At 37.2% G+C, this 26876-nt stretch overlaps 2 protein-coding genes across 5 annotated transcripts in view; both read left to right on the top strand.

The window, feature by feature from the left end:
- ARSK (arylsulfatase family member K) overlaps positions 1-22026 on the top strand; it is a 46600-nt gene extending 24574 nt beyond the window's left edge. For 3 of the 4 annotated variants that reach the window (XM_074201316.1, XM_074201314.1, XM_074201317.1), the window contains exons 4-8: positions 3807-4089; positions 5880-6051; positions 7866-8090; positions 16102-16326; positions 21095-22026. In XM_074201316.1, the coding sequence (XP_074057417.1) occupies positions 3807-4089; positions 5880-6051; positions 7866-8090; positions 16102-16326; positions 21095-21375 (1186 nt within the window). In that variant the 3' untranslated portion in view covers positions 21376-22026. The remainder of the gene's footprint in view (positions 1-3806; positions 4090-5879; positions 6052-7865; positions 8091-16101; positions 16327-21094) is intronic. The other variant, XM_074201315.1, reaches the window with a different exon arrangement.
- Positions 22027-25056: 3030 nt separating this feature from the next.
- Positions 25057-26418, top strand: GPR150 (G protein-coupled receptor 150). Its single transcript, XM_074199511.1, has one exon. It carries the CDS (start codon positions 25057-25059, stop codon positions 26416-26418), a length of 1362 nt encoding a protein of 453 aa, XP_074055612.1.
- The last annotated feature ends 458 nt before the right edge of the window (positions 26419-26876 follow it).

Raw genomic sequence — 26876 nt, 5'->3', positions numbered from 1 at the left:
TGGGGGTCTCAGTCAGAATGGTTGTAGGCAGAATTTTCCCTCTCTTTATTCAGCAGCATGTCTATAGGTTAGAAGGTAACAAATGGTAGCAGTGATCCAAGGCTAAGGTTTGGCTTCACTGACATAAAGATAAGAGGGCTAGGTTTGCACTGTGTCCATTCTACACTCCCCAAGAAATTTTGCCAGGACAACTTCCACAAGGAAAGAAATTCTGATTTCTTTTGGAAGAATTTTTCTTTAAGTAGTAGATGCGTGTCATTTCTTATGCAGGGAATACTTACTGACTTTACATAATAAATAAGACTATAGATTAAGAGCTAAGAGGATCTTAAAGGTCACTGTAATCCAATTTCTCAAATGAGGAGATTTAGATCTAGAAGTTTTAAAATATAGATGTAGTTGTAAGACTTCACAAATATAATAACAAGGACTTGATTTTACAAGCAGCCACAAATGTTGAAATATCACATGACATTACACAAAAGTGGCCAGAATGTTATATCCAAAATTAAGAGATAGAACATTGATCCCACATTAGCTTCCCCATAAAGTCAAACATTTTCTTTAAAGATAAAATGTTGGGGGGCAGCTAGGTGGCGTAGTGGATAAAGCACCGGCCTTGGAGTCAGGAGTACCTGGGTTCAAATCTGGTCTCAGACACTTAATTATTACCTAGCTGTGTGGCCTTGGGCAAGCCACTTAACCCCATTTGCCCTGCAAAAAAAAAAAAAAGATAAAATGTTGGGGCAGCTAGGTGGTGCAGTGGATAGAGCACCAGCCCTGGAGTCAGGAGTACCTGAGTTCAAATCCAGCCTCAGACACTTAATAATTACTTAGCTGTGTGGCCTTGGGCATGCCGCTTAACCCCATTTGCCTTGCAAAAACCTAAAAAGAAAAAAAAAGAAAATGTTGCTAGCTCCATCCCTTCCTCCTATTTTGTACATTCTTCTACCTGTGTATTATTTGAGTTAATGAGTTCCCTTCCTCTCCTATGACCCTTGATGATATTAGGTTTCAGAGAGGATACTTATTTCTTCTCCATTAGAATGTCTCTGACATTTCATCTTTTTATATTCCTTTATAGTTGCTCAAATATATTTCCTATTTATGTTTGACACCTGAGGTTCACCAATTAGAATTTCTACCTATCTTTTCATTAAGAATGCTTAAAAGTTCTCTATTTCATTCAAGTCCATTTTTCTTTTGACAGATTAGGCTTATTTCTTTGTTGTATAATTTATTCTTGGTTGTAAGCTTTTATCTTTTGCTTTTAGGAATATCCAGTGTCCAGGCTCACTCATTAATTTGGGTGTTTAGCAAGTTTCTTCTCCTGGTCCCTCTTTTCTTTCTCTAAACTATCTTGATTGGTGATCATATCAACTACCGTTGGCTCAATTATCATCTTTTTGCTGCTGATTCACAGATTTTGTATATCCTACTATTGTCATCTCTCTCCTGCCTTTTAGATATCTCAAATTGGGTGGCCTTATAGGTATTGCAAACTTCTCATGTCCAAAATAAAACTCATCTTTCTCTCCCCCCCACAAAAAAACAATCTCCTCTTCTGCCCTTCCCTATAGTTGTCAAGGGCACCACCTTCATCCCAGTCACCCAGGCCTGCAGTCTAACCATCATCTGTATCTCCTCATTTGCACACATGTATTAAGTCTGTTGTCCCATCTTGTCTCATTGCATTTCTCATAGATATCCCTTTCTTACCTCCTACCTAAACTGTTACACTAACTTTCTGACTGGTCCACCTGCCTCTAGTCTCCCCACTTCATTCCCTCCTGCACTTAGTTGCCAAAGTGATTTTCCTAAAGAATCCATCTGATCATAACACTCTTCCTCAGTAAAATTAAATGTCTCCCTGTAACCTCCAGGATCAAATATAAAATCATTTGGCATTTAAATTCTTTCACAACTGGCTCCTTCCTACCTTTTCGTTCTTCTTACACTTTATTTCCCTTGACACACACTAGGATCTTTTAATACTGACCTTCATATTGTTGCTCAAATACAATACTTCATCTTCTTGCTGTAAGCCTTTTTACTACTTCCCCATTCCTGAAATGCTCTCCTTCCTCCTTTCCTCCTCCTGGCTTTCCTGCCTTCCTAAAAGATTCAGTTCAGTTACTGTGTAATGTAGATTTTTTTTTTCCCCTATCTCCACCACTCCTAATGCTTTCCCTCTGCGGTCATCTCCCATGTATACTATAAATAAATAAATATATATACTATTATTTTACTGTTATCTCCTTCATTCAAGTGCTGGCTCCTTGAAGGTTAGAGACTGTGCTTCTATTCTTTTATATCTTCAGAACTCAACCTAGTACCTGACATATTGTGAGCATTTATTGCCTATCTGAATGCCTGAATAATTAGACTAGCCACTGCTTCTTTTATAATTTACCTAATACTTATTATTTTTCTATAATATTATCAATTTAAAATCATACTGATAAGGAACAAAGTGAAGTAGTTAAGCAATTTAATTTTTAAATGGGTAAGAATGTAAATACTTCTTAAGTTTGAACCCCAAATAAAATAATGTCAGCAACAAACACCTTTGGCAGTTGGTCATCTCCCTAATTTGTACCTCAAATAAAACTACAGAATTTCCATCTTGGAAAGGACGTCAGAAAATATTAAATCTGACTTATATCTGAACAATACTACATTCCATCAAATACAAGATAAATAATCAAGTTTTCACTTGAATATTTTCAGTGAGGGGGAGTTACTATCTCCCAAAGTATAGCCCATTTCATTTTAGTATACCTAGAATTGTTGGAAGTTTTTTCTTAAATCAGACCTAAAGTTGTCCCTTTCCAATTTCCACTCATTGCTCCAAGTTTTTAATCCATTGCACTCAAATAGAACAAGTCTAAACTTTGTATAAGATGTGATCTGATCAAGACAGAGTGAACTGTCAATAGCCTGTATACTGGGTACCATGCTAGTCTTAATGCAGATATCTTGGATGCTGTATTACAATATTGATTCATATTCAGTCTCATCAACTAATCCCCACAAATCTTTCAAACTGCTGTCTAACCAACCACACCTCCTTCATCTTGTATATATGAGTGATTTTTTGAACTTAACTGTAGTTTTACATTTATGTGCATTAAATTTCACTTTAGATTTAACATGATGTTCTAGCCCAGGGCTGTCCAATTTTAAAAGTTTTTATTGAAACAATAGACAATATATTTTGATTTGCCATTTTAGTGAGAGCTCTGTAGTAGCTCTGCTTTGTTTATTAAGTATTTAGTAAACCCACAGGGGACTTCATAAAATCACACTTTGGACTGAATGAGGCCCATAGGCCACATTTTGGACAGCCCTGTTCTAGCTTATCAAAAATTTTTCAGATACTTCTTGGATATTAATTGTGATTTAGTTGGGCCTACAATTTTATTGGCTTAGGAAGTTCTCAGGTGAAGAAACCCCCTCCACCAACAGAGGTAGAACCTTTCCATTTTATAATCTCAAGGAGTCAATAAAATAACATATAACATATATGAGTTCCCTTCTTCTCCTTCTATGACCCTTGATGATATTAGGTTTCAGAGAGGATACTTATTTCTTCTCCATTAGAACATATAACATATAACAATAAAAATAACATTTATATAGCATTTTAAGATTATATACAATAACTGCTTCCATGCCCAAATAAGAACTGTATGTCAGGCCTTCATTATATAGTCCTTACTAAGTGAATGCCTAAATATATGACCTTGTATCCAAGCTGGACCACTTGTGATTAAAGGGAATTCATATTCACATTTTCTCTTCAGCAATCGTGTAGAAGCATGGACAAGAGATGTTGATTTCTTGCTTCGTCAGGAGGGCAGGCCTGTGGTTAATCTTATCCCTGATAAGATAAAAACAAGAATAATGGAAGAAGACTGGCAAAATACAGATAAAGCAATAAACTGGTTAAGAAAAGAAGCAATTAACTTTACTCAACCATTTGTTCTCTATTTGGGGTTAAATTTGCCACATCCTTATCCATCACCATATACAGGGGAAAATTTTGGATCCTCCACATTCCAGACATCTCCTTATTGGCTTGAAAAAGTAAGTATACCTTCAGAAACAAAATAATTTACACATATTTATTTAGAATTCCATTCTCTTTTTCTTTTCATCCAAGGTTAGAAGTATGGAAAATGAATATTCTAATTCATGGTAAAAGTGAACATATCTCATATATATATATATATACTGCTATTTTGCAAAAAATGAATATATCTCATATACATACATATATATATATATAATTGCTATTTTGCCTGATATGTGTATATGTGTTCTTATAACTAAAGCAGAGGCAACGTGATGGTAGTAGAAAGACTGTTGGTCTTGGAGTCAAAAGACCTAGAGTTTGAGTCCCAGTTTTCTGTATGATCTTGGGCACAGTACTCCTAGAGACATAGCTGTTTTAATCTGTAAAAGGGGATCATGATATTTGCACAACATGATTCACAGGACTATGAGACAAGCATTTTGAGAAACTTAAGTATATTAATGTGAATCATAGTAAGGGATTATCATAGAGTTGTTTAACTCTAAAAATATGAACTGTACCTATTATTTCACTGTTATACAAAGTTCCCAGGAAAGAAAATTTCCTCTTCTAATGCAGGATAACATTGTCTTCTCTGAAACTTGTGGTCTTAGAGACTTGCTTAGAGTACAGACAGACTGAGGCATTTGCCCAGAGTCATATAATAAAACCAAGATAAAAGTAGGGCTTCCCAACTCTGAAGTCAACTTTCTATCCACTATGCCTCTCAGCCTTATCTATGAGGAAAATCATAGTATCTTGTTGCAGAAAGTGAAAGCATCCTCATGATTGGAGTGAAGTAAATATAAGATGTCATAAGTTTATCTCTGAACTTCTTTACAAGTCACTTTTCAATATATTTATGACAATAATAAGTTTAAATTTATATAATGCTTTATAGTCACAGAGTACCATCAACTAAACCTGGAAGCATGTATATGTACAAAATAAAAAGACATTTGTTTATAAGCAGCAATGTATTAGAAAAGAGTACTTGACTTAAAGTCAAGACACCTGGTTTCAAATCCTGTCATAGATTGTAGTTGAATAACCAACAGAGCCTCAGTTTCCTTATCTGTAAAATGGAATAATGATACTTTTACCACCCTTCCTGACAGGATCAATATAAGGAAACTACTTTGCATGTCTTAAAGCCCTACAAAAATGTGAACCAAGACTGTTATTTAAATAAACATTTGGATATATCCCCGAATTATATGTACTTCTGCCATTGAGCTATCAGGAAGAGAAAGGAGAAGAGATAAAATCAAATTCTTCCTGGTATTGGTTTTTAAAACTTAGATGAATCAGACTACCATAGTGACCTATTGGTTTTCTTTTTTTATACTTTTCTCTGTTAATATGTAATTATAGCAATTTCAATTTGTTTAAAGAGCTTTTAAAAGTTTTCAAGAATGTCTTATTCTGTATGTACAAATGTACAATAACTTAAATGTCAAATAGATTTCCATATTTAATTGATTAAATATTATTTTTAAATAATTTATGACATGGGGTGGCTAGGTGGCATAGTGGATAAAGCACTGGCCTTGGAGTCAGGAGTACCTGGGTTCAAATCTAGTCTCAGTCACTTAATAATTACCTAGCTGTGTGGTCTTGGGCAAGCCACTTAACCCCATTTGCCTTGCAAAAAAACCTAAAAAATAATAATAATAATAATAATTTATGACAAGTCTTTCCTCATCATCCTTAATTAGAAACTGTAGAATGGCATTTATATTATGTAAAAATATTTAATTTTTTACTTTATATAACTGAATTTTCTCTCTTTTTTTTTTAGGTATTTTATAAAGCTATCAAAATTCCAAAATGGTCTCCTCTGTCAGAAATGCACCCTGTAGATTATTATTCTTCCTACACTAAAAATTGCACTGGGGAATTTACAAAGAAAGAAATTAGAGATATTAGAGCATTTTATTATGCTATGTGTGCTGAGACAGATGCCATGCTTGGTAGGTGGTATAATTAATAAGCAATTACATAGAGAAGAAGAAGAATGTTGTTTTTCTAATTGACTGTGATCCAAGGATGTTCATACAACAGTTGCTTAGAGACAGAATACTTGTTACACATAAAAGAGTGGAAGACATACTCTTAGTTGTGGAATGAAGTTTTAAATATCTCAGTTATCAGTTGATAAAAATAATTTAGAAGACAATTTATTTTATTCAGACATCAAGGAGGGATCAAAGAAGGCTACCATCTGCTTAAAACAAATTTTTTGGATGGGAAAACTGACTTTTGGGCATTAGCCAAATGTGGGTAGGCAAATAAATGACAGGATATTTCAAAGACAGTTTTAGTTCTAAGATATAGAATCAATCCTAAAATCCTGGTATTCCTTTTGTCAAACTCTGATGTCCAAGTGACTCCAGAACCATTCCCATTTATCTAGGATTTTAGGAACCAAGACTGAACTAAGCCTAAGCTGGGACAGATTTCCTATATTCATCTTGATTTAAGGCCAGTTCAAAATTAAAGCAGCCTTCAAATGCTAACATCAGAAAAGTATTTTCTTTGCAGTTTAGAATTAACCTGTCTCCGGTTATTACCTTCTTAGGCTATGAAGACAGTGAATTCTAGTCCTTTTTTAGAGGTGACAGGAAAGGACAGGAGGTTTTTTTTTTTCAATATTAGAATATTAACAAAATCTGGAAGCTTAGAGATTAATTTCTAAATTACCATTTTATGATATGGTTTTAAGAGCAATGTGTTGATAAACTTAAAACAGCATTGAAAGAATTTGTGATTTTATTGGTATGGAAATTCCCTCTACTGATACAGAGCTGAACCTTTTATCAAAAGAAGAAAAATGGCTGGCCCAGGATCACATACCAGTTAAGCATCTTAGACAGAAAGTGAAGTCAGACCCCAAGAATTCTCTTCATTATGCCTTGTAATTATTTCAGTAAGATTTTAATAATGGCAAAATAGAGTAGTCTTCCTTCAACACAGCACTTAACTGTGACAAAGGCAGTCAAGTCACTTTTTTTATGCAGCCTGTGTTACCATATGCAGTTTTAGTCTTAGTGGTGGAAAATAGGTTTGGTATCTCTCAGCTGTGGAGCTTCAATCAATTATGTATAGGGATATTCCATCTGATACTCTTTACCATTTTGGGTAAAACATTTTACAGGAATAAAGTTATAAATAGGTACCAACAGTAATACTACTGCAGGTTTTCACAGCTTTATGTAATTGCTGTAATGTAGTGTAATTAAAACAATATAAATCAATATATTCATAAATTTGCTATGAAATAATATAAGGCAAAAATATAGAAAATAATCTTTGCATATAAGATTCTTAGTACTAAACTTCAATACATAACTATTCAAAAAAGTTTGATCTGATCATCCATATAAGAAAGACTAAGTAATGAAGAAAGTTCCATGAGGGCAAGAACTGTCTTTAGCTTCCACATTACATCTTCAACATTTAACAGAGTTCAGATGATGGGTATGAGAAGGCTATGGCATAAAACCAGTGAGGTTAAATAAATTCTCAAGAAGAACTAAAGATGAAAATATCATCAAAGGACTATATAAAAGAAAGCCAAAGTAAGCTGGAGATATGTTAAAGGTGAAAGACAACAGGTAGACATCCAGAGTACTTCACTCATCCCCTTATAACAGAGAGAAAGCAAGAAAGGTCTAGTATTTTAAATACATATAGACATTTATATATGTGTGTGTGTGTGTGTGTGTGTGTGTGTGTAACCACTTACCTTTTTTCAGTTGTAATAGTTTATTCCTTTTTTCAATAGGTGAGATTATTTTGACTCTTTACCAGTTAAATCTTCTTCAGAAGACTATTGTTATATTCACTTCTGACCACGGTGAGCTGGCCATGGACCATCGCCAGTTCTATAAAATGAGCATGTATGAAGCAAGTTCCCATGTTCCACTTCTGATGATGGGACCTGGCATTAAAGCAAACTTCCATGTCCCAGATATGGTCTCTCTTGTAGATATTTATCCCACTTTGCTAGGTAAGTTATATGATTCTGTCTGAAGTATGAACATTTATTACTGTTATTTGACCTAGCAAGATTATTGGAGAAGACTATGTACCAAGGCAGCTCTTGCTGTCTTGTCCATAGCTTTGAGTAAGTCATTTATGATTCATCTTTATAAAAAGTTATATGTATCCTTCTGCTCCTTGCTTCCATAATTAATCCTTCTTCCTTCAAAATATTCACATGAGTCTTAGGAGTTAGTCAATGAGCATTGACCTATGTCCCAATTACTCCTCGGTCCTGGGTATACAAAGAGAAAATTAAAGTCTCTGCCATCATGGAGCTCATGTTCCATTGGGGGAATCAATACATACCCATTGAAATAGATATTATATAGATACAGAGTGAAACAAAGTGATTTATTGTAAGGGTGCAGGACACTTTTAGCTATTAAAGGGATTCAGAATAGGCTTCATGTAGGAGGTAGTATTTGGTGAAAACTAGGAATTATTAGAGGAAGAAATAAGAGAGTACATTCCAAGCCTGGGAGATGACCTGTGCCTAGGCATGGAGATGGCTTCTAGAATCTTGTGTGTGAGGAATAACAAGAAATCTAGTTTTGTCTGTAACAAAGAATGCATGACGGGAGCACTGTGATAATCCTGTAACATAGACTAGAGCTTGATTTTGAAGGGTGTGGGGGGGGAAAGGATTCTCCTGGATTTTAACCAAATCTTTCAAAGCCACATTATTTTTTTAAATGTGAAGCATCCACTTGGAAAGAAATTCTGACCAGCAAAGGTCTTCCTACTAAAAAGAAAAAATAAAAGAGCTTCCTACTCTCCCTGTCAAAACAACCAAACACACATTTTATTACCAACTCACATTTTATAGTAATTGTGGAAAAGACAGAATCCTATAGTAACAGCAAAACATATTCAATTAGAGATTTTAGAATTACTAAATAAAGAGATCAGTATGGATGTAAAAAGAAATGATTCCCAGAAACTAGCTCTTCCCTCTAAAGTATGGGTGTCCAACCTTTTAATTCTTCTGGGCTGCTTGCCCAAGAAAAACTTGTCAAAGATTTCATTTACAATTTAATATTTATGGCTACATTGTAAGCCATATTACCAATCAATATTACAATAAAATGTAATAATACCATATGAATGAGTTTTAAGGGTCTTATGCTACACGTGACTTGGACACACCTGCTCTAAAGACTCCATCTTTCAATCTGGTCAGTGGTAAGCATTTGGTCAACAAGAAGATATTGTCATTCTTAGTTCATCTACCATGAATCCAATTTGATTATCTACCTGCAGATCTGCCTTCTTTGGAGAATTATATATACCCCCTATTTTGATTATATGTCCCATTCAGAAGAGACTGATCAGGTCTTCACTCAGAGGAGAACAAGGATGTCATACTAGGATATTGTTAAAATATTAATTCTTAAATTGTATAGCAATTATAAATTTTATCATATTATAATTTTATATTTTCCCATAAGGGCTTTAAATGCCTAACAGGGATTTGTATTTGATTTTAATAGCAAGAAGGAATCACTAAAGCTTCTTGAATAGCACCATCAGACTAGTACAGTTGTGTGGAAAATGGATAAGAGAGAGACTTAAAGTGGAGAGTTCAAGAGATGATTAGAAGATGATTGCAACAGTTCAAAAGAGGAGTGATTATAAAATAATTGATTTCTATAACCCTCAAATGCCACCATGCCTTCATATATAAATATTTTCTTTCTGAACTGCTTCACCTTCTTTCTCATTGGCCTTGCATCTATGTTTTATTGTACTGCTTTTTTTGAAAGGTTTTTTTTTTGGTCTTGAGTCAGTCAGTAACAATTAATATTTATTAAGCTTTTGTTATGTGCCAGACACAATACTAGGCACTAGAAGTACAAATACAAGTTTCTACCCTTCAGGTTACATTCTATCGAAAGAGCCTATCAACTTTCTTTCCAAATCCTTTAGATTACAAGTTCTTAGTCTAGAGTCCATAAACTTGCTTTTTAAATATTTTGATAGTATTTCAATTTGATTTTTTTTCTTGAAATCCAATATATCTTATGTGTTTAAGAAATTATTCTATACATAGATGTCAGCAAACTGCCAAAGGGGTTTAATACACACAAAAAAATTTAAGAACCTCCATAATTTGTTTACTGTACCACTTCCCCTTACCCCTGAAGTGTATTCCTAAATCTAGACAGCAACATTCAAAAATGAGTATTTGGTCATTTGGAGGTAAGAAAAATGAAATGTATAGATTGTTCTTGAAAATAAAGGATATTAGTTGGGAACTTATGGATAGGAGTGGTACCTGTTTTTTCACTGGCTTCATTCACTCTACTATCTTCTCTGAATGTTATAGTCTTGGAAAGTTGCCTAGAGCATTGAAAGATTAAGTGACTTACTAGGACTTGAACTGAGGTCTTCCTGACTGACTCTAGTCACCCTAGTATGCTGCCTTTCAAAATTCTCTCAGTTCAGAAAATGATTATTTTCAGATTTACTGTTAATATAACATAATATCTGGCTTATAGTAAACATTTAATGTTTTGTTGATTTTTTTTTTAATTTATATAGGTCTTTTGCCTTCTGAATTAGTTTCTCAAGTAATATAGAAAGTAAGTTTAGAACTTCTGAATTTTCCAATGGTTTTTAATTCTTTTAAAATGTTTTAATCCTAATTATTTTTCTCCTACCTTCAAATCATGTTTTGAGTATTTTAAATTTTTATCATGTTTGTTCTTCTCTCAGTGTTTATTTTTAAAATCCTATATTTAAAAAATTTTTTAATCCTATATAAAGTCCTATATTTTTAGTCATTGTTTGCTGATGTCTCTCAGCAACTCTTCAATCACATTCTCTTCTACTTTTATCCCTAGAAAGATTTCACATGATCAGTTTTTAATTTATTTATTTTAATAAATTTTTAATTTATTTTTAATTTTTTAATTTAATTTATTTTTTTCTGATTTATATTTTACATTAGAAGATTCTCATATCCCTGTTTTTCCTAATACCATTAGAAGCTGCTAACAGGATAAATTAATCTCACAAAAGATTATATAAATAGTATAATGAAATAAAACTTTGGCCATCCATGATGATAAAGTCAGTTTCCATTATAGAGATTGCATTGTGATTTTGTGATTTCATTGAAATTTTTAGTCATTCTACTGATAACCCATTATAGCTCTTCCATAATTTCTTGTCCTGTGAGAATCAGATTTGGAACAAAATTAACAAATCTTCTGAATCAACAAATAACAGGAATCCCTTCTACAGCATCTCCCAAAAGTAATCACCATCTTCCACTTGAAAATTTACTTGTGAAAAGTAACACTACATCTCAAACATACCCATGCCACTTTTGGAGAGTTCCAAATGACTTTTTCTTTGACTACAAGATTAAGTGTTAGTGAACAAAGAGAGGAAGTTGGGTAAAAAGGAAGATAGAATATTTACCATTGTAACTGTAAAAATCCTTATGAAGTCTCCAATGTCAACATGCTTCCTTTCAAGTATAGAACAGTAAGGAAGAATATAATACATTCAGTTGTAGTGGTATGAGTAATGTGTGCATCTCTATTGGCACTTCGTTAAATGAAGCAATTATGCAACAATTAAGCAATTATACATAGTTGCATATATGAAAGAAAATAATTTTAAACATGTGGATTAAAGTAACTGAACCACTCTGAGAGGTCACCAGTACTCTCTTCATTTCTTGAATCCAGTGCCCTCTTCTTGGTCTTCTTCTTGACCTGTCCACCTCATTTGACATTATTTATTGTTCAACTCCCTTATCTTAGAGACTCTTGATTCATTTCATGAATCCACCAAGAAAATCCAATTCAGTTTTCATTATGGAAGCATGATTATTCAAAGCCAATGCAATTAATTACAAAAGGTTTAATCAGTTACAAGCAATTTTAATTTCAAAATTCTATGTCTGATAACTCTAGCCTTGACCAATGTAAGATTCCATATCCTAAAATTTTATTGAGTCAAAACTAATGATCTAAATTATTAAGAATTACTAAGATGAATGAGAAAGTACTAAAAATTAGTTATCATTTTTCACGTATGTTCAAAAATCTATTCCCATGCTTTCATCAGTGTGATTTCATCTGTGATTTATAGTCTTAGAGAATAGCTGAGAGGTAAAGTGACTTTCTAATGGGCATGCAGTCATGATATACAAAAGACAGAACTTGAACCAAGTCTCTAATTTCCAGACTAGTCCATAAAACTCTGTTGCCTCTTTCTCTTGAAGCATAAAAATTATAGATGCCCTTTAGTAAACAACCTGGGAAATCCTTTGCCTATATTATCTTACCTAGGTCAAGAAGCTATAGTTCCTGTTTTTAAAATAGCATCATTATATTTCTGTCATAATGATTAACCTTTTCTCATTATCTTAAACTAGTTACTGTTAACAGGCAGTTATATTCCTACTTCTAAGGTAATCTGGAGTTGAATACAATGGCAGAATTACTAGGAAAATTGAATTTAAAAACTATTTTCTATAATAGCAAAGTACTTAAAATAAAGTGTAATGCTAAGAAGATAACCTTTACTACTATAGAAATATGTATATTTGTTTGCAAGTTGTTGCCCACATTGGACTGTGAGTTCCTTACAAGCAAGGACTGTGTTTTATCTCCCTACTCTTAACAATGTCTCTAGTACACATCCCTGTCCTAGAACTGGCTCACTCACCCCAGCCTCAACTAGTGCTGGCAAGTGTTTTCCCTGAAGGAAAAAATGTTGGAGGGTTGCTCTTATGCTCCTTGCCACTTGGAATTCCTGAGCCCTGAGTTCATGTTTCTGATAAGTCAAAAGCAAAAGTAATCTTAGCATTTACTTTATTGAAGGTGAAAATAGGAGTAATCCACTTATAAACCTGGGTCGCACTTTCCCACTAATGAACATAATGTCCATAGAATTGAATGAGCAATAGGGAGGCAGAAAAGTAATGACATATATGTTCCCTGGACCTCTCATGCTAGGCAAAACCACTTCTCTGTTCTCACAGCTTTCCTGCTTATCAAAGCCCTTTTCTTCTACTCTCAGACTGCTGAGTCAGTGGATAAGTTTTTAGCGCACAACCACCCTGAAAAGGTCTTGAGAAAGTGTTTCACTTTTTCAGTTAAAAGCGTTGTCCTTAAGCCAGAGAACTTCCAGGATCCTCAGATCTACTTACATCATTGAGGAGTTTCTCCCTCTCAACCTATAGACAATAATAGGACTGTGTAGCCTTTCCCCAACAAGTTCTTATATTAATGAAGGATTCTTTTTTTTTCTCCTCATAAGCTCTCAGCAAAGCAGATGCAAAACCTTTTTTTCCCCCTCTCAAAAAAGGGCAACATAAGCAATCTCAGTCTTCCCTTCCTCTATAGATGGTACCAGACTGCAATTGTGTCTTTATTCAGCCAGTCAGCTCTCAGAAAAAGCAATGCCTGTCATCCAATCAGCATGACTCCCAGCAACATAGCTGCTGTCAGCTTTAATCAGATACTATTAGGTCTATATTCTGACTTCTGAGAGCACTTTTTCCTGTCTCCTTGGACTTCTGCCTGTATTTCTCCTATGTTTTCTAATTCTTCTTCTTCTTTCTTCACAAGATCAAAGGAGATCAGCTCTTCTGTCTCTGGTTTCTAGTTTCTAAACTCATACTTCATAAGCAATGACCCATCTCAAATTTGTAATGTAAAATTCAAAAATTTAACCTTTCTACCCAGTTCTTTTTTTTTTTGTTTGTTTTTTTACAAGGCAAATGGGGTTAAGTGGCTTGCCCAAGGCCACACAGCTAGGTAATTATTAAATGTCTGAGACCGGATTTGAACCCAGGTACTCCTGACTCCAGGGCCGGTGCTTTATCCACTGCGCCACCTAGCCACCCCTCTACCCAGTTCTTTTATAATTTTTCCATTGTTCCAAAACAGTAATGGGAGAGAGAGAGAGAGAGAGAGATGGTTTATCAACTGTATTTTTCACAATTCTAAAGCAATGATCTGATAGACCACAATGCCCCACAACTATCTGCAGCCCAATCTGGGTTCTGCCTTCCAAGATCTCTTAGAACATTTATAAGAGATGCTGTTTTCTCCCAGATCTTCTAGACAGTCTGTGTCTTTCTAGAGCATTTAATTAACTGTCTCTCTCAAGCTAATTTTATCAAACTTTCTTTTCCTGCCCCTTTCAGCAACCAAATATATATTAAAAAATAGTATGTTATATCTTGCACATAACATTTGTAAATTTGTAAAGTCCTTTGAAAATTAAAATTTAGAATAGTAAATGTACATATAAAAAACCTTCCCCCCCAAAAAAAAAGTCAGTTTTATATAAGCCAATATATTTTGCACTGGATCCATAAGAAATAAATTCATTAAGTACAATCAATACATAATTACTGACAAAAATTTTGAGTTATTATTCATGAAAACTAATATATATAATTCTCCTAGCAAGACAAATCAAGAAGGGTTTGCTATAGGTCAGGCACTTGACCAAGTACTTAAAATACAAATACAAACAAAAAAGAAAAAACAGTCCTTGCCTTCCAGGGAGGTTACATTACAAAAACAGAAGACAACATATTAAAAAGGACACTAAAAAAAGAAGAGAAGTGAAATGGTGTCCACATGGGGCAGTATCAAAGTCCAAGGGAATGAAGGATGATTGATTTGAGCCTTTCCTCAAAATGAACTTCCGAGAAAAGCCCATCAATGGGAGAAGAGATCACTGTGCAAAGAGAGAAGGCAACGAAGGCCTGATGGTGAGATCCAGAGAAGGAAGGCTAGCTCAAGTGAACTCTTCCTCAAAATGGAGGTTCCAAAAGAAACTCATCAACTGGCAAGAGGAATCAGAGGCAAAAGAAGATGTCGACAAAAGTAAACATACAGATTCTTGACAATCAAAGACTTACACTTTAGGTAGAATTGGTAGTTTATGGGAAAGACGGTTTGAAGGAAAACAGCTCTAAAAGCTGAGAATCTATTTGCAAAACAATTACAGTAGTCCAGGCAACAGGTGACAGACTCCTTAATTTGTGTCTTGACAAAGCTATAGATATGAGGTAGATGTTGGAGGTAGATTCCACAAGTCTTGGCAAGTTATTGATCATGGGGTATGAAGGAGAGGTTATTATAAAATGAACATGACAATAAAACCAACCTCAGGGTTGTTGTGAGAACCAAATGCAATAATTTGTCTAAAACACTTTGCAGATATTAAAGTGCTACAAAAATCTAGCTATTATTACAACTCTGAGGTTATTGAGCCTACTAGACTAGACTAGAAAAATACTGGTACAAAAATAGGGAAGTTATAAGGAGGATCATAATTTAATTATGGAAGATAATGAATTGTTTTGGACATGCTGAGTTTGATATACTTATAAAGCATCCATTTGGAGATATCTAACCAGCAATTGGGAATTCAAGAGAGATTGGGGCAGTGTATATGTGTGTGTCTGTATGTAGGTATGTATGAATATACATATTTATACACATATAAATATTTGTAATAAAAATCATCTCAGCCACATTTGAAGTATGAAATGCAAATAGTAGTATTCCCATTTTATAGATAGGGAAACTACTGTTTTGGAAGTTTGTTGAACATTGCTATTTTCTATTTTTCATAGTTCATATGCATGTGCATTCTTTGACTTTTTTTGGTTTGATTTAGGAACCTAATCCCACTGGAATGGTGGGGGGAAAAGTGCAAGTTCTGAATATCTGATTTTAAATACAAATGTTTTTAATACAATTTGAATCAATTTGTAAATTGATTTTTATTCTGTCATGCTAAAAAATTAACTTAAGAATTTTATGCTCATTTAAAAGACTAAGCTCTTCTGTGCTCTGTATCAAAGCATGAATTATTTTTCTTACTAATGCATATGATAACCATCCCTTAGCCTGATAGATGAAAAAATGTAAATAATATTGTAGACATTGTTAGCATTGTTGAAATATAATTGTTGTTATATTTTTGACATCTAGATATCGCTGGAGTTCCACTCCATCAAAATCTGAGTGGCTATTCCTTAATTCCATTATCATCAGAAACATTCCACAGTTATACTCAGTCTGCAAGGCCACGCCCTCCCTGGATTCTGAGTGAATTCCATGGCTGCAATGTGAATGCTTCCACCTACATGCTGAGAATGGACAAATGGAAATATATAGCTTACTCTGATGGTACCTCATCACCTCCACAACTCTTTGGTACATCAATTGATGTGGTTTTAAATTTCATTTTGATTATATCCTTTCTTTTAATTCAGGCCTTAAATTTCATTGTTGCAGGCAGCTCCCTTTTAGGACAACTGGCAAACAATTGGCAAGTGTTAGAATGTTACCTAAAGCATCTTTAAGAGATTAAGTGACAGATTAAGTGCTTGAGTGTCCCTTAATCAGAGTGAAGCAAAAGTAGAACTTGACCACTAGTCTTCCTGAATGTAAGGCTGACTGACACTCTCCCTCTCTCTCTTCTGCCTCCTAGCAACATGTTATGCTTTTTTTTGTCAAAAGTAGGAATACAATTTTTCATTCATATTGAATGAAGTTAAATACTAAAGTATTTAAATTTCTAAAAATTTTTATATCTTCTTAAAGGAAACAATTCTAACAAGAATCTTATAATAGTATTTTAAATTATTTCTTATGATAGACATTCTGAATTTTCCTAATTTATGCCAGTTTTTTCTTAATCACTTAATTTCCTTAAACTATCAAAGTTAATGCTTCAAAGTAACTTTGGGGGGCATTTATTGTTTTAATTTTTAATTTTACAATTTTTCCCCTAATCTCGCTTCCCTCCCCCCACCCCACAGAAGGCAGTCTGTTAGTCTTTACAGTGTTTCCATGCTATACATTGATCTAAAGTTTAATGTGTTGAGAGAGAAATCATATTCTTAAGGATAAAAAATAAAATATTAAGAGATAGAAAAATTACATGAAGATTACATTTTGTTGGGGCTTTTTTAAAGATAATAGTCTTTGGTGTTTATTCAAACTCCACAATTCTTTCTCTGGATACATATGGTATTCTCCATCACAAATATTCCAGAATTGTCCACTTGTTGCACTGATGGAATGAGCATGTCTGTTAAGATTAATCATCAACCCCATGTTGCTGCTTTGGTGTACAATGGTCTTCTAGTTCTGCTTCTCTCACTCAGCATCAATCCATGCAAATTCCTCCAGGCTTCTGTGAATTCCCATCCCTCCTGGTTTCTAATAGAACAATAGTGTTACATAAGGTACATATATCACAATTTGTTCAGCCTTTCCCCAGTTGATGGACATTTACTCAATTTCCATTTCTTTGCCACCACAAACAGAGATGCTATGAATATTTTTGTACAAGTGATGTTTTTACCCTTTTTCATGATCTCTTCAGGGTATAGACCCAGTAGTGATATTTCTGGATCAAAGGGTATGCACATTTTTATTGTGTTTTGAGCATAATTTTAGATTGCTCTCCATAAAGGTTGGATGAGTTCACAGCTCCACTAACAATATATTAGTGTCCCAGATTTCCCAAAACCCTTCCAATATTGATCATTGTCCTTTCTGGTCATATTGGCCAGTCTGAGAGGTGTGAGGTTGGTACTTCGGAGATGCTCTAATTTGCATTTCTCCAATAAGTAATGATTTAGAGCAATTTTTCATATGATTATGGGGTTAAGTGGCTTGCCCAAGGCCACACAGCTAGGTAATTATTAAGTGTCTGAGGTTGGATTTGAACTCAGGTACTCCTGACTCCAGGGCTGGTGCTCTATCCACAGTGGCCACCTACCCACCCCTCCCCTCTGCATATCCTTCGACCATTTGTCAAATTTGGTGCATATATATATATATATATATATATGTGTGTGTGTGTGTGTGTGTATATACATATATATATATAAAAATATTTATAAAAGTAACTCATTGTGAATATGCTTAGGTCAAGAGAACCACCATGTACATAAAACATCTTAGAAAATTTAAAGCACTGTGTGAATGTCACTTATATATAATAATGTAAAAATATTGTATTATGGCAATATATTAGTTGTAATGATAGTTAACAATAATATTAAATCCAGTTCTCTTGCAAGCAGAATTCAGGATATCAACATCAGAAGATGACTTGAGACTTTTTGTATGCTAATAAATAGATTATAACCCTCCTTATGTGCCCCAGAGATAGGTTTCTAAAAGAACCAAAAATAAACCAAGAAAGGAAACCATTGAGTGGAGTCACCTGGAATGCTATAGTATTTTTTTCATTGATCTCCCTGCCCTAAAGAGATATCATGTATTAGGAAGCAAACTTCTTATGACACTGGACAAGTAAGCTCAGATAACAAAGAGAATTATAGGCCATATCAGCAAGAAGTTTCCTTCACTGCTCTGAGACATATAGATATAAAAGAAGGAATCAAATAATTCCTACCATGATGAGGTATCAAAGCCATACTTTAGAGAAAGTAAATTAGGTTGTCAATTAAATTGTTCATTAAACATCCAAAAGAATTCATCTTGAAGGCATTTGTCACCTATAAATAACTATTAGCAATTAAAAGAGGTTATCTGCATCTTAAGCAACATTGTTCATGTTTCATTTATAGAAAATGGTATTTTACATATTTAGGAGTTAACATTGCTTTAACTGATATGATTTTTTTTAACTCTAATGCCATTTTTTCCTAAGCAGTGTTAGTAAATGTAATCTGAAGTCTTCTAAGTACCATATTACTGTGCCTTGAGACTTATACTTCAATAGATTTTATTACTCTGAAGAACTAAGTGGAGATGATATTATTAGTATAAAAATAAGCTATATAAGTATTTTAATTTTCATCATTTGAAATATCATTGAATTTATATTACTATTACCCATTCAGTAGTACTTCACAGAGATCTCTCCTATAAATACCCCCAATACCTCAAACTGCTGAAAATTGAACACATCATTTTTCCTGCAGAAGACTGCTCCTCATCAGATTTAATTATTGTCATTAGCATCATCTCCCACTATCATATCAACCTGAAGCCATCTTTGACAATCCCTATTCCTCTTCCTCACCTTATTCATTCAGTTGCTAAAATCTTTTATTTGCCAAAACTGTTACTGAACTAGTTCAGGCTTTCATTAACCCTTCTGTATAATACTGTCAGGCTATTAATTATAATCTCTGATAAAACACTGTCATCTTCCTAAAGTGTAAAAATTCCAGCAGCTACCCTCTACTTTGGGAGAGGGGAGGAACAAACATTTATTAGATGCCCTCTATGGGCCAGGCTCTGTGCTGAGTGTTTCAAATATTGTCTCCTTGCATCCTCACAACCCTTAGAGGTAGGTTCTGTTTTTAATCCCTGTTTTACAATTGATGACAATGAGGCAGTTAAAAGGTTCAGTGACTTGTCCAGGATCACCTAGCCAGGATTGTCTGATCTCAGATTTGAACTATGGTCTTCCTGACTTCAGTACTCTTGCCACCCATTTGCTTCATCAGTAAAATAAAAACATACCAAATAAACTCAAATTTCCTTAGCTTCAAGTCTCTCCACAGTTTAACCCCAACTACTTTTCCATTTAGACAGTTTTAGCTGAAATGAATTTGTCAGAATACTCAAAATCATTTCATATAACATATTGAATAAAAAATTGTTTTTTTAACTAGGCATTGAATTTTGCCCCAGGGTGCCTTTCCAACTTGACATATAACTGATAGAATATGACAAGATAGAGAAGTTTATTATAGACATTGACTACCCTAAGGCAATCAGAACTTTTAGGAAAATAATTACCAAATATATAAGAGATTTATAAAATTAGTTCCACCCTAACCTAAAATTTTTGGTGAATACCCTCACATCACATAGCTTGAGGGAAGAAAAGAGGAATAGTTCTACCCCAATTTATTTTCACAATGTTTCAGTGTAGCAATGAATTAAGGATAGAAGTCACTTTTATTCTGAAAGTACTTTCTAAATAAAATTTAATTGGATAAAGTTATTTTAAAAGTCAATGTATTTCTGGTGTGAATTATTTAAAATAGTTAATAATTCAGTTTGATTAGGCAAATTTTACTCATCATATACTTTGTATACAAAACTGTACTTAACCCTAGAGGAACTAATATCTTCATATTTTAAATGTAATATATCATAATCAATATTCTTTGCATTTTTAAATGAAAGGAATGTTAAATCCTTAAATATAGCTACCAAAAAACTTGTTTATTCTAGATCTATATTCCCTTTGTCAAAAAGGCATTTTTTTTGCCTTAATAGACAGAAAACAATGGAAAGAAATTTTATCTAATTAAAGTTTCAAGAACAAATTATTTGTCCGTTAGATATATTAAGACTCCATTGGGGGCAGCTAGATGGTGCAGTGGACAGAGCACCAACACTGGAGTCAGGAGAACCTGAGTTCAAATCCAACCTCAGACAATTAATAATTACCTACCTGTGTGATCTTGGATAAATCCCATTGCCATGAAAAAAAAAGAATCCATGAATTTAAGTTGTTGATTTTTATAATTCTTAAGGAATTTATTCTTGAAATTTACTCTAAATACTAGCAGGACTTACATTTTGGCAACCATCGTTGTTAATTTAAAATTAGAGTAAGTGTTGAGCCACCTTGTTTATGAGAAGGCCCTGACATTAGAGTACTCTCTACTTTGCTTCTGTAATCCCCAGATTGACCAGGAAAGGACACAAGGAAGCCAAAAATAGCGGTAGGGCATTGCCATTGTCAATAATAGGGGCCATTCTTGATTAGTATTCCTAAAGTATGCATCCTGCTCTTCATTCACTACTGTTTTTGGTTTTGCCACCAAAAGAGGAAAAAGGAAGCAGTTCCTCATATAATAGTAAATCTAACCTAAAATAATGTCATTCTGAATTCAACATAAAGTATCTTTTTAGCAAATTCCTTGATTTTGAATAATAATGAATACATTAATCAGCTATATAAATTTCTTTCTTTCAGATCTTTCTTCAGATCCAGATGAATTAGCAAATGTAGCCCCAAGGTTTCCAGAAATCACTCAATCTCTGGACCAAAAGCTTCGTTCCATTATAAATTACCCTCTAGTTTCTGCTTCTGTCCACCAATACAACAAGAAACAGTTTATCAATTGGAAAGACAGCTTAGGACAAAACTATACAAAAGTTATAGCAAATCTTAGGTGGCACCAGGATTGGCAGAAAGAACCAATAAAGTATGAAGGTGCAATCAATCAATGGCTTAAAACCAACACTAATTTATAAAATGTGTAAAAATAAGTTCTGCATATATGCTTTTATATCTTTATAAAAGTAGTATAAACATATATACAGTTGCTATAATTGTTATCCCTAAGGAGATAGTGAAATTTAGTAATTAAGTGATCATTGGCAGTCAAAGCAACTTTATTAAATGCTGTTGTCTTTTATAATAGAAGCTGGACATTTATATAATTGTGTTTTCTAATATAGCTGTCATGAAGTGCTGACATTAAACACTTAATTAAAATACGAAAAACTAGATAGTTACAAATAACTCTAATACAAAGATAATACTTCTATGAAATGTTTCAAAATTTATCAAACCTTTAAAGTTTATCATGTATCAAATGAAAACAGCTGTAAGATCTTAGAACTTTAGAACTAGAAGATGAAAAGTTCAGTGCCTTTATTTTATAGAAGAATGGGAAGTCAACTGAAGTTAGGCAACTTACCCAACATCATCAAGGCAGTTAAGTAGCAGACTCACTATATCATTTCAGTCCTTGAAGATATATTTCAGCACCCTGGACTGAAGTTTTTATGAGCCTGGGAAATTGAATTTATTAAGAATGCCAAGATTCTAGACCCAACCTTGACTGTTACTTTGAAAAATGAATTTTTTTGTAAATGAATAAACATTCCATTGTAATTTTTCATATTTGAACAGTTCTTCAATCATGTTTACCTCAATTTTGTGAATTCTCAATGCCTTTTATATTTATACTAATAAATTACAAATTACAATTGTTATATTGTATTTGTTCAGTTAAATGTGTCTTGTCTGAAAGTCCTGTGCAGAGATCTCTCTCACCTTCCCTATCCAATATGTTAGCCCAGGCCTGTTCATTTCACTTTACAACATCTCTCACCTACTTCTGTCTTCTGATACTGTTACCTCTTTAGTACGGGCCCTCATCACCTCGCACCAAGCTACTGTCGTATGCCTGCCTTAAGTCTCTCCTCCAATCTAGCCTGCACTCATCTGGCAAAGTGATTCTCCAATAGGACAGATCTAACCAACTCATGCACATTACCACCACTACCCTTCTCAATAAACTCAAGTGGCTTCCTGTTACTTCCAGGATCAAATATAAATCTCCTTTTTGTTATTCAAAAAGCTTCCTCATAATCACCACCTCCCAGGTCTCATAACCATTCACACTGCCAACCAACCACCCTATACTATGCTCTGGTGACACTGACCTCCTTGATCTTTTTTACAGCAGACACTCCCATCTGAATTCTGACATTTCTCACTGGGATGCTCTTCCCCCTCAACTCTGCCTCCTGGCTTCCTTCAAATCCCAGCCAAAATCCCATTATCTACTGGTAGTTTTTCCTACCCCTTCTCATTTCTGATACATATACTTGTCACATAGTAAACACTATGTTAATATTAGCCATTGTTATGATTTCTCATTTATCCTGTATAGAGCTCGATTGTATATGGTTGGTTGCTTCTCTCCTTCTATTAGATTGTGAGCTTCTTGAGAACAGGGACTGTCTTTGTCTTTCTTTGTAACCCTAGCACTCAGAATAGTATCTAACATATAACAGGTACTTAATTCATCTTTATTGACTGAATGACTAGACCATCATCTTTTCCCCAGATGCTTTTCCTCTCCTAGGAGAATTAAAGTATACCCCTTCCCCAGATTAGATGGAGGTGGTATATGCTTTGTCACAAAGGAGGTTTCAAGTTAGGAAAAGGAAGTGATGAAATAACTCATGTAAAGACAGAAGGTATCAATAATACTTTTTATTATGAATAAGTGATTTTAAAACCTTTACAATAGCCTTATTGAGGTTGAATTTTATGATCTCTACAGTCATGAAGTGACTTATTCTAGATCATCAAAAAATATAATGGAAATATGAATTCAAATTTTTAGCAAAGATACTGGAGTCCTTTGCCATTTTATATAGATGAGGAAACTGAGGCAAAGTTAAGTGATTTTTCCAGGGTCACACATATCTGCCAAGTATCTGGGACCAGATTTCATGGTGAACTCAGGAAAAAGTCTTCCATACTCTCCACTTTGGTACTTTACTATTTTCTGACATGGCTTTAGAATAATCCTTTTGTTTGACAGCTATGGAAAATAAATCCCAAGAGAGTCAAAGTAACATAATCCAGGAATAGACAACTGACTTTATAGACAGAGGATTAGAATCCCTAACTTCAACTAAGTGTTATAGCTCCTTTGGGAAAGGGAGAATGAGCAGTGGAATCATTATTGAAAAGCATATGTCAATATTTTTTTTAAGAAATTGCTTGCAAAAAAGGGCGGGCGGCTAGGTGGCACAGTAGGTAAAGCGCTGGTCCTGGAGTCAGGAGGACCTGAGTTCAAATTCGGCTTCAGACAATTACCTAGCTGTGTGGCCTTGGGCAAGCCACTTAACCCACTGCCTTGCAAAAGCCTAAAAAAAAGAAAAGAAAAGGTTCTGCAAGAGGGATGCCTAGGCATCCTTGGAATTCTAACATACGTTTTTTAAGTTCTCCCAAGTCTAAGATTTTTCAGTCACAGCATTTTATTTACCTTTACTTACCTTTGGCCCTAACCATGAGGTTGCAGTTGTTCAAATTAATGACTTCCGCAGGAAAAATTTATTGGGGGGGGGGGGGGCTTAGAAGGCGAAATCTATTAAATCTAAACCAAATCCTATTACTTGGATTTCTCTTTTCAAAAAATAAAATTGGCTACTTTTACGTTTTCTTAGTCACCTTTTCTTAGGTTTAACGGAGGCGTAGTCCCTCTTAGCAACCTCCCATCTGGTGGAAAGGAAAACTATGAGAGTGAGAAAAAATGATTACATCCGTCCCTGGATCAAAATGTAAGGGTTAGGATAAACGGGTTGCTTATTTGCATAAAATTTTTTAATGGTCTCTTCAATGAAATTAATTTCCTATCACAGAGAATGTACCAGACCGCCACTCTGGAGAAGAGGAATGCCCTTTGGTGCTGGGGACATCCCAGGAGCAAGTCTCCCCAGCAGAGGCCCTGCCACCAAAGCCGCACTGGTTCCTGGATGGGTTACGCGTACCCAGATTCCAGGAGATTCTTCTGGTTTCATTCTATTTGCGCTTTGCCACTGGGCTCTGTGCTTTGTTTTCTCATTCTGACCCAAGTCAGGTAAATCGTCTCCATTCAGGCGTTGAGCAAAATACATCAATTCTTTTTTTAAAAAAAAGTGGCTTTAAAGCCGCAGGCAGTCGGGTACTTCCGCCCAGCGGCGACTTTCCGAACCAAGACGGGGACCGGGTTCGGGCCAAATCGTGAGCTCTCGGTGGTGGCGACGCTCTGACAGCTGGCCGGGCCACTTGTGGCCAATGCGCACTGTCCTCTCGGGGCTGACGAGCCATCCGCAGCTCCGGGGGGCTGGGGGCGGGCAGGGCTGGTTGGCGAGGAGAGCGGCGGCGGGTGGGGGGGCGGCGACTGAGCGCTCGTGCAGTGGCTCGGCGCACAACCCACTTCGCCCTGTCAAATGACGGAGACACAGCCTGTTTTTAAAAAGGGAGAAAGCTAGCGCTCTCGTCGGCATTCCTCACTCTTTTGCGCCGGTTCAAAAAGTTTTATCTTCCAAGAAGGAACTTCGCCGGTGGCCCGGCCGCGGGGCGCCCCTTCACCTCGGCCCCGGCCCACCTCAGTGCGCTCCGCTCCGTCGGAGCCGCCTGCGCGGGAGATGGAGGATCCTTTTGGCCCCGGCCCCCTGCCGCCGGTGCCGAACCTCTCCATCTCCATCCCGCCTGGCGAGGGTTTCAACCTGTCGTCCCTGGGGGGCTCCGCCGCCGGGCTGCCGCCCCCGGCCCCCGCCCCTCCGAGCCGCAGGGTCCGGCTGGTGCCCCTCGGAGTCATCTTGGCGGTGGCGGTGGTGGGCAACGCCGTGGCGCTCTGCACGCTGTGCGGCTGCGGCGCGCCCTGGCTCGGGCCCCGGCGCCGCCAGATGGACTTTCTGCTGGCGCAGCTGGCCCTGGCAGACCTCTCCGTGTGCGGGGCCGCGGCGCTGTCGCAGCTGGCCTGGGAGCTCCTGGGGGACACGCGCCCGGCGGCGGGAGACCTGGCTTGCCGCGCCGTCCAGCTGCTGCAGGTGTCCGCGCTCCTGGCCTCCTCCAACATCCTGGCGCTCATCTGCCTGGAGAGGCAGCGGGTGGTGAGCCGGCCCCTGGGCCCGCCCCTGCCCGCCCGCGCCCTCGCCGCCCTGGGCTGGCTGCTGGCCCTGCTCCTCGCCCTGCCCCAGGCCTTCGTGGTCCGGGGCGGGCCGGCAGCCGGCCTCCCCGACGGCCCCGGCGGGCCCCCAGCCTCGCCCCCGGCCCCCTCGCGGAGCCCGCCGCCCGCAGCCTGGCCGTGGCCCGGGGGGCGCCGCTGCCGGACCATCTTCGGGGCCCGTCCCCGCTGGCACCTGCAGCTCTACACGGTGTACGAGACGGTGGCCGGCTTCCTGGCCCCTCTGGCCGTCCAAGGCGTGGCCTGCGGCCGCCTGCTCCGGACCCTGAGGCGGCAGCGACCCCCGGCGCCGGCTCCCGCCTCCTGGTCCCCCCGCGCCCGGGAGGCCGGGCCCCGCCGGGCGCCGGCTCCACGCGCCCTCACTCGAGCCAAGGCGCAGAGCCTGAAGATGACCCTGGTCCTGGCCCTGCTCTTCGTGGTCTGCGAGCTGCCCTACTTCGCCGTGGAGCTGGTGGCTGCGTGGTCGTCCGAGCCCCCGGGCCTGGCCTCGGCGCTGGGCCTCGTGCTGGTCACCAACAGCGCCCTCAACCCCTACGTCTACCTCTTCTTCCGAGCTGGCGACGGCCGGCTGCGGAGGCTGTGGAGGCGCCTGGACACCGTCTGCTGCGGCGGCCACTGCGCGAAGAAAGGCGACGGCGAGGTCGAGGACGAGGCGGCCCGGGCCGACCAGCCGCTCCACCGCCACCGCTGGCCCCAGCGCTACTACCGTCACCGCCGCCGCCCAGAGCAGCCTGGAGCCCTCACGTCGGAGAACGCCCCAGACCCCCCGCCGCCGCCTGCCCCCCGGCAGCTCCCCTGCGCCTGCGAAAGCGCCTTCTAGCCAGGCCTCCCCTCTCGGGACGGAGCCTGGGAAGCCCGTCGCCCCAGAGATGTCTGATCACACGCAAAGCAAAGGATTACAAAAGGAGGCTTGCTCAAAAGCTTCCTTCCTCCCCCTCTTCTGTTTTCTGCTTTCCTCTCTTTTCTGCTCTTTTCTTCTCTTCCATTCTTCCATTCTTCCTCCTTCCCTGTTTTCTTCCCTTCTTGTCTCTCCTTCCCTTTGTTTCCTCTCTCTCTCTCTCTCCATTCTCTTTCCTTCTTGCCTCCCTTTTCTTTTCTCTTCCCTCCGTGCTTCATTCTCTCTCCTTTCTTCTTTCTCTTTCTCTCCTTCCTTTCCTGAATTTTTTCATTTCTTTTTCTCCTGAACTCTCACCCCATTCTTCTTTCTCTTTTTCTCCTTCCTTTCCTGAACTTTTCATTTCTTTTTCTCTTGAACTCTCACCCCATTCTCTAGTGTAT

This window comes from Macrotis lagotis, chromosome X, assembly GCF_037893015.1.
Source record: "Macrotis lagotis isolate mMagLag1 chromosome X, bilby.v1.9.chrom.fasta, whole genome shotgun sequence".
Classification (NCBI taxonomy): domain Eukaryota; kingdom Metazoa; phylum Chordata; class Mammalia; order Peramelemorphia; family Peramelidae; genus Macrotis; species Macrotis lagotis.
This window is presented reverse-complemented; position numbering and strand designations above follow the sequence as displayed.

What these genes read in the sequence shown, in the direction of transcription:
- GPR150 (XM_074199511.1), top strand. Translation starts at nt 25,057, where the DNA reads ATGGAGGATCCTTTTGGCCCCGGCCCCCTGCCGCCGGTGCCGAACCTC.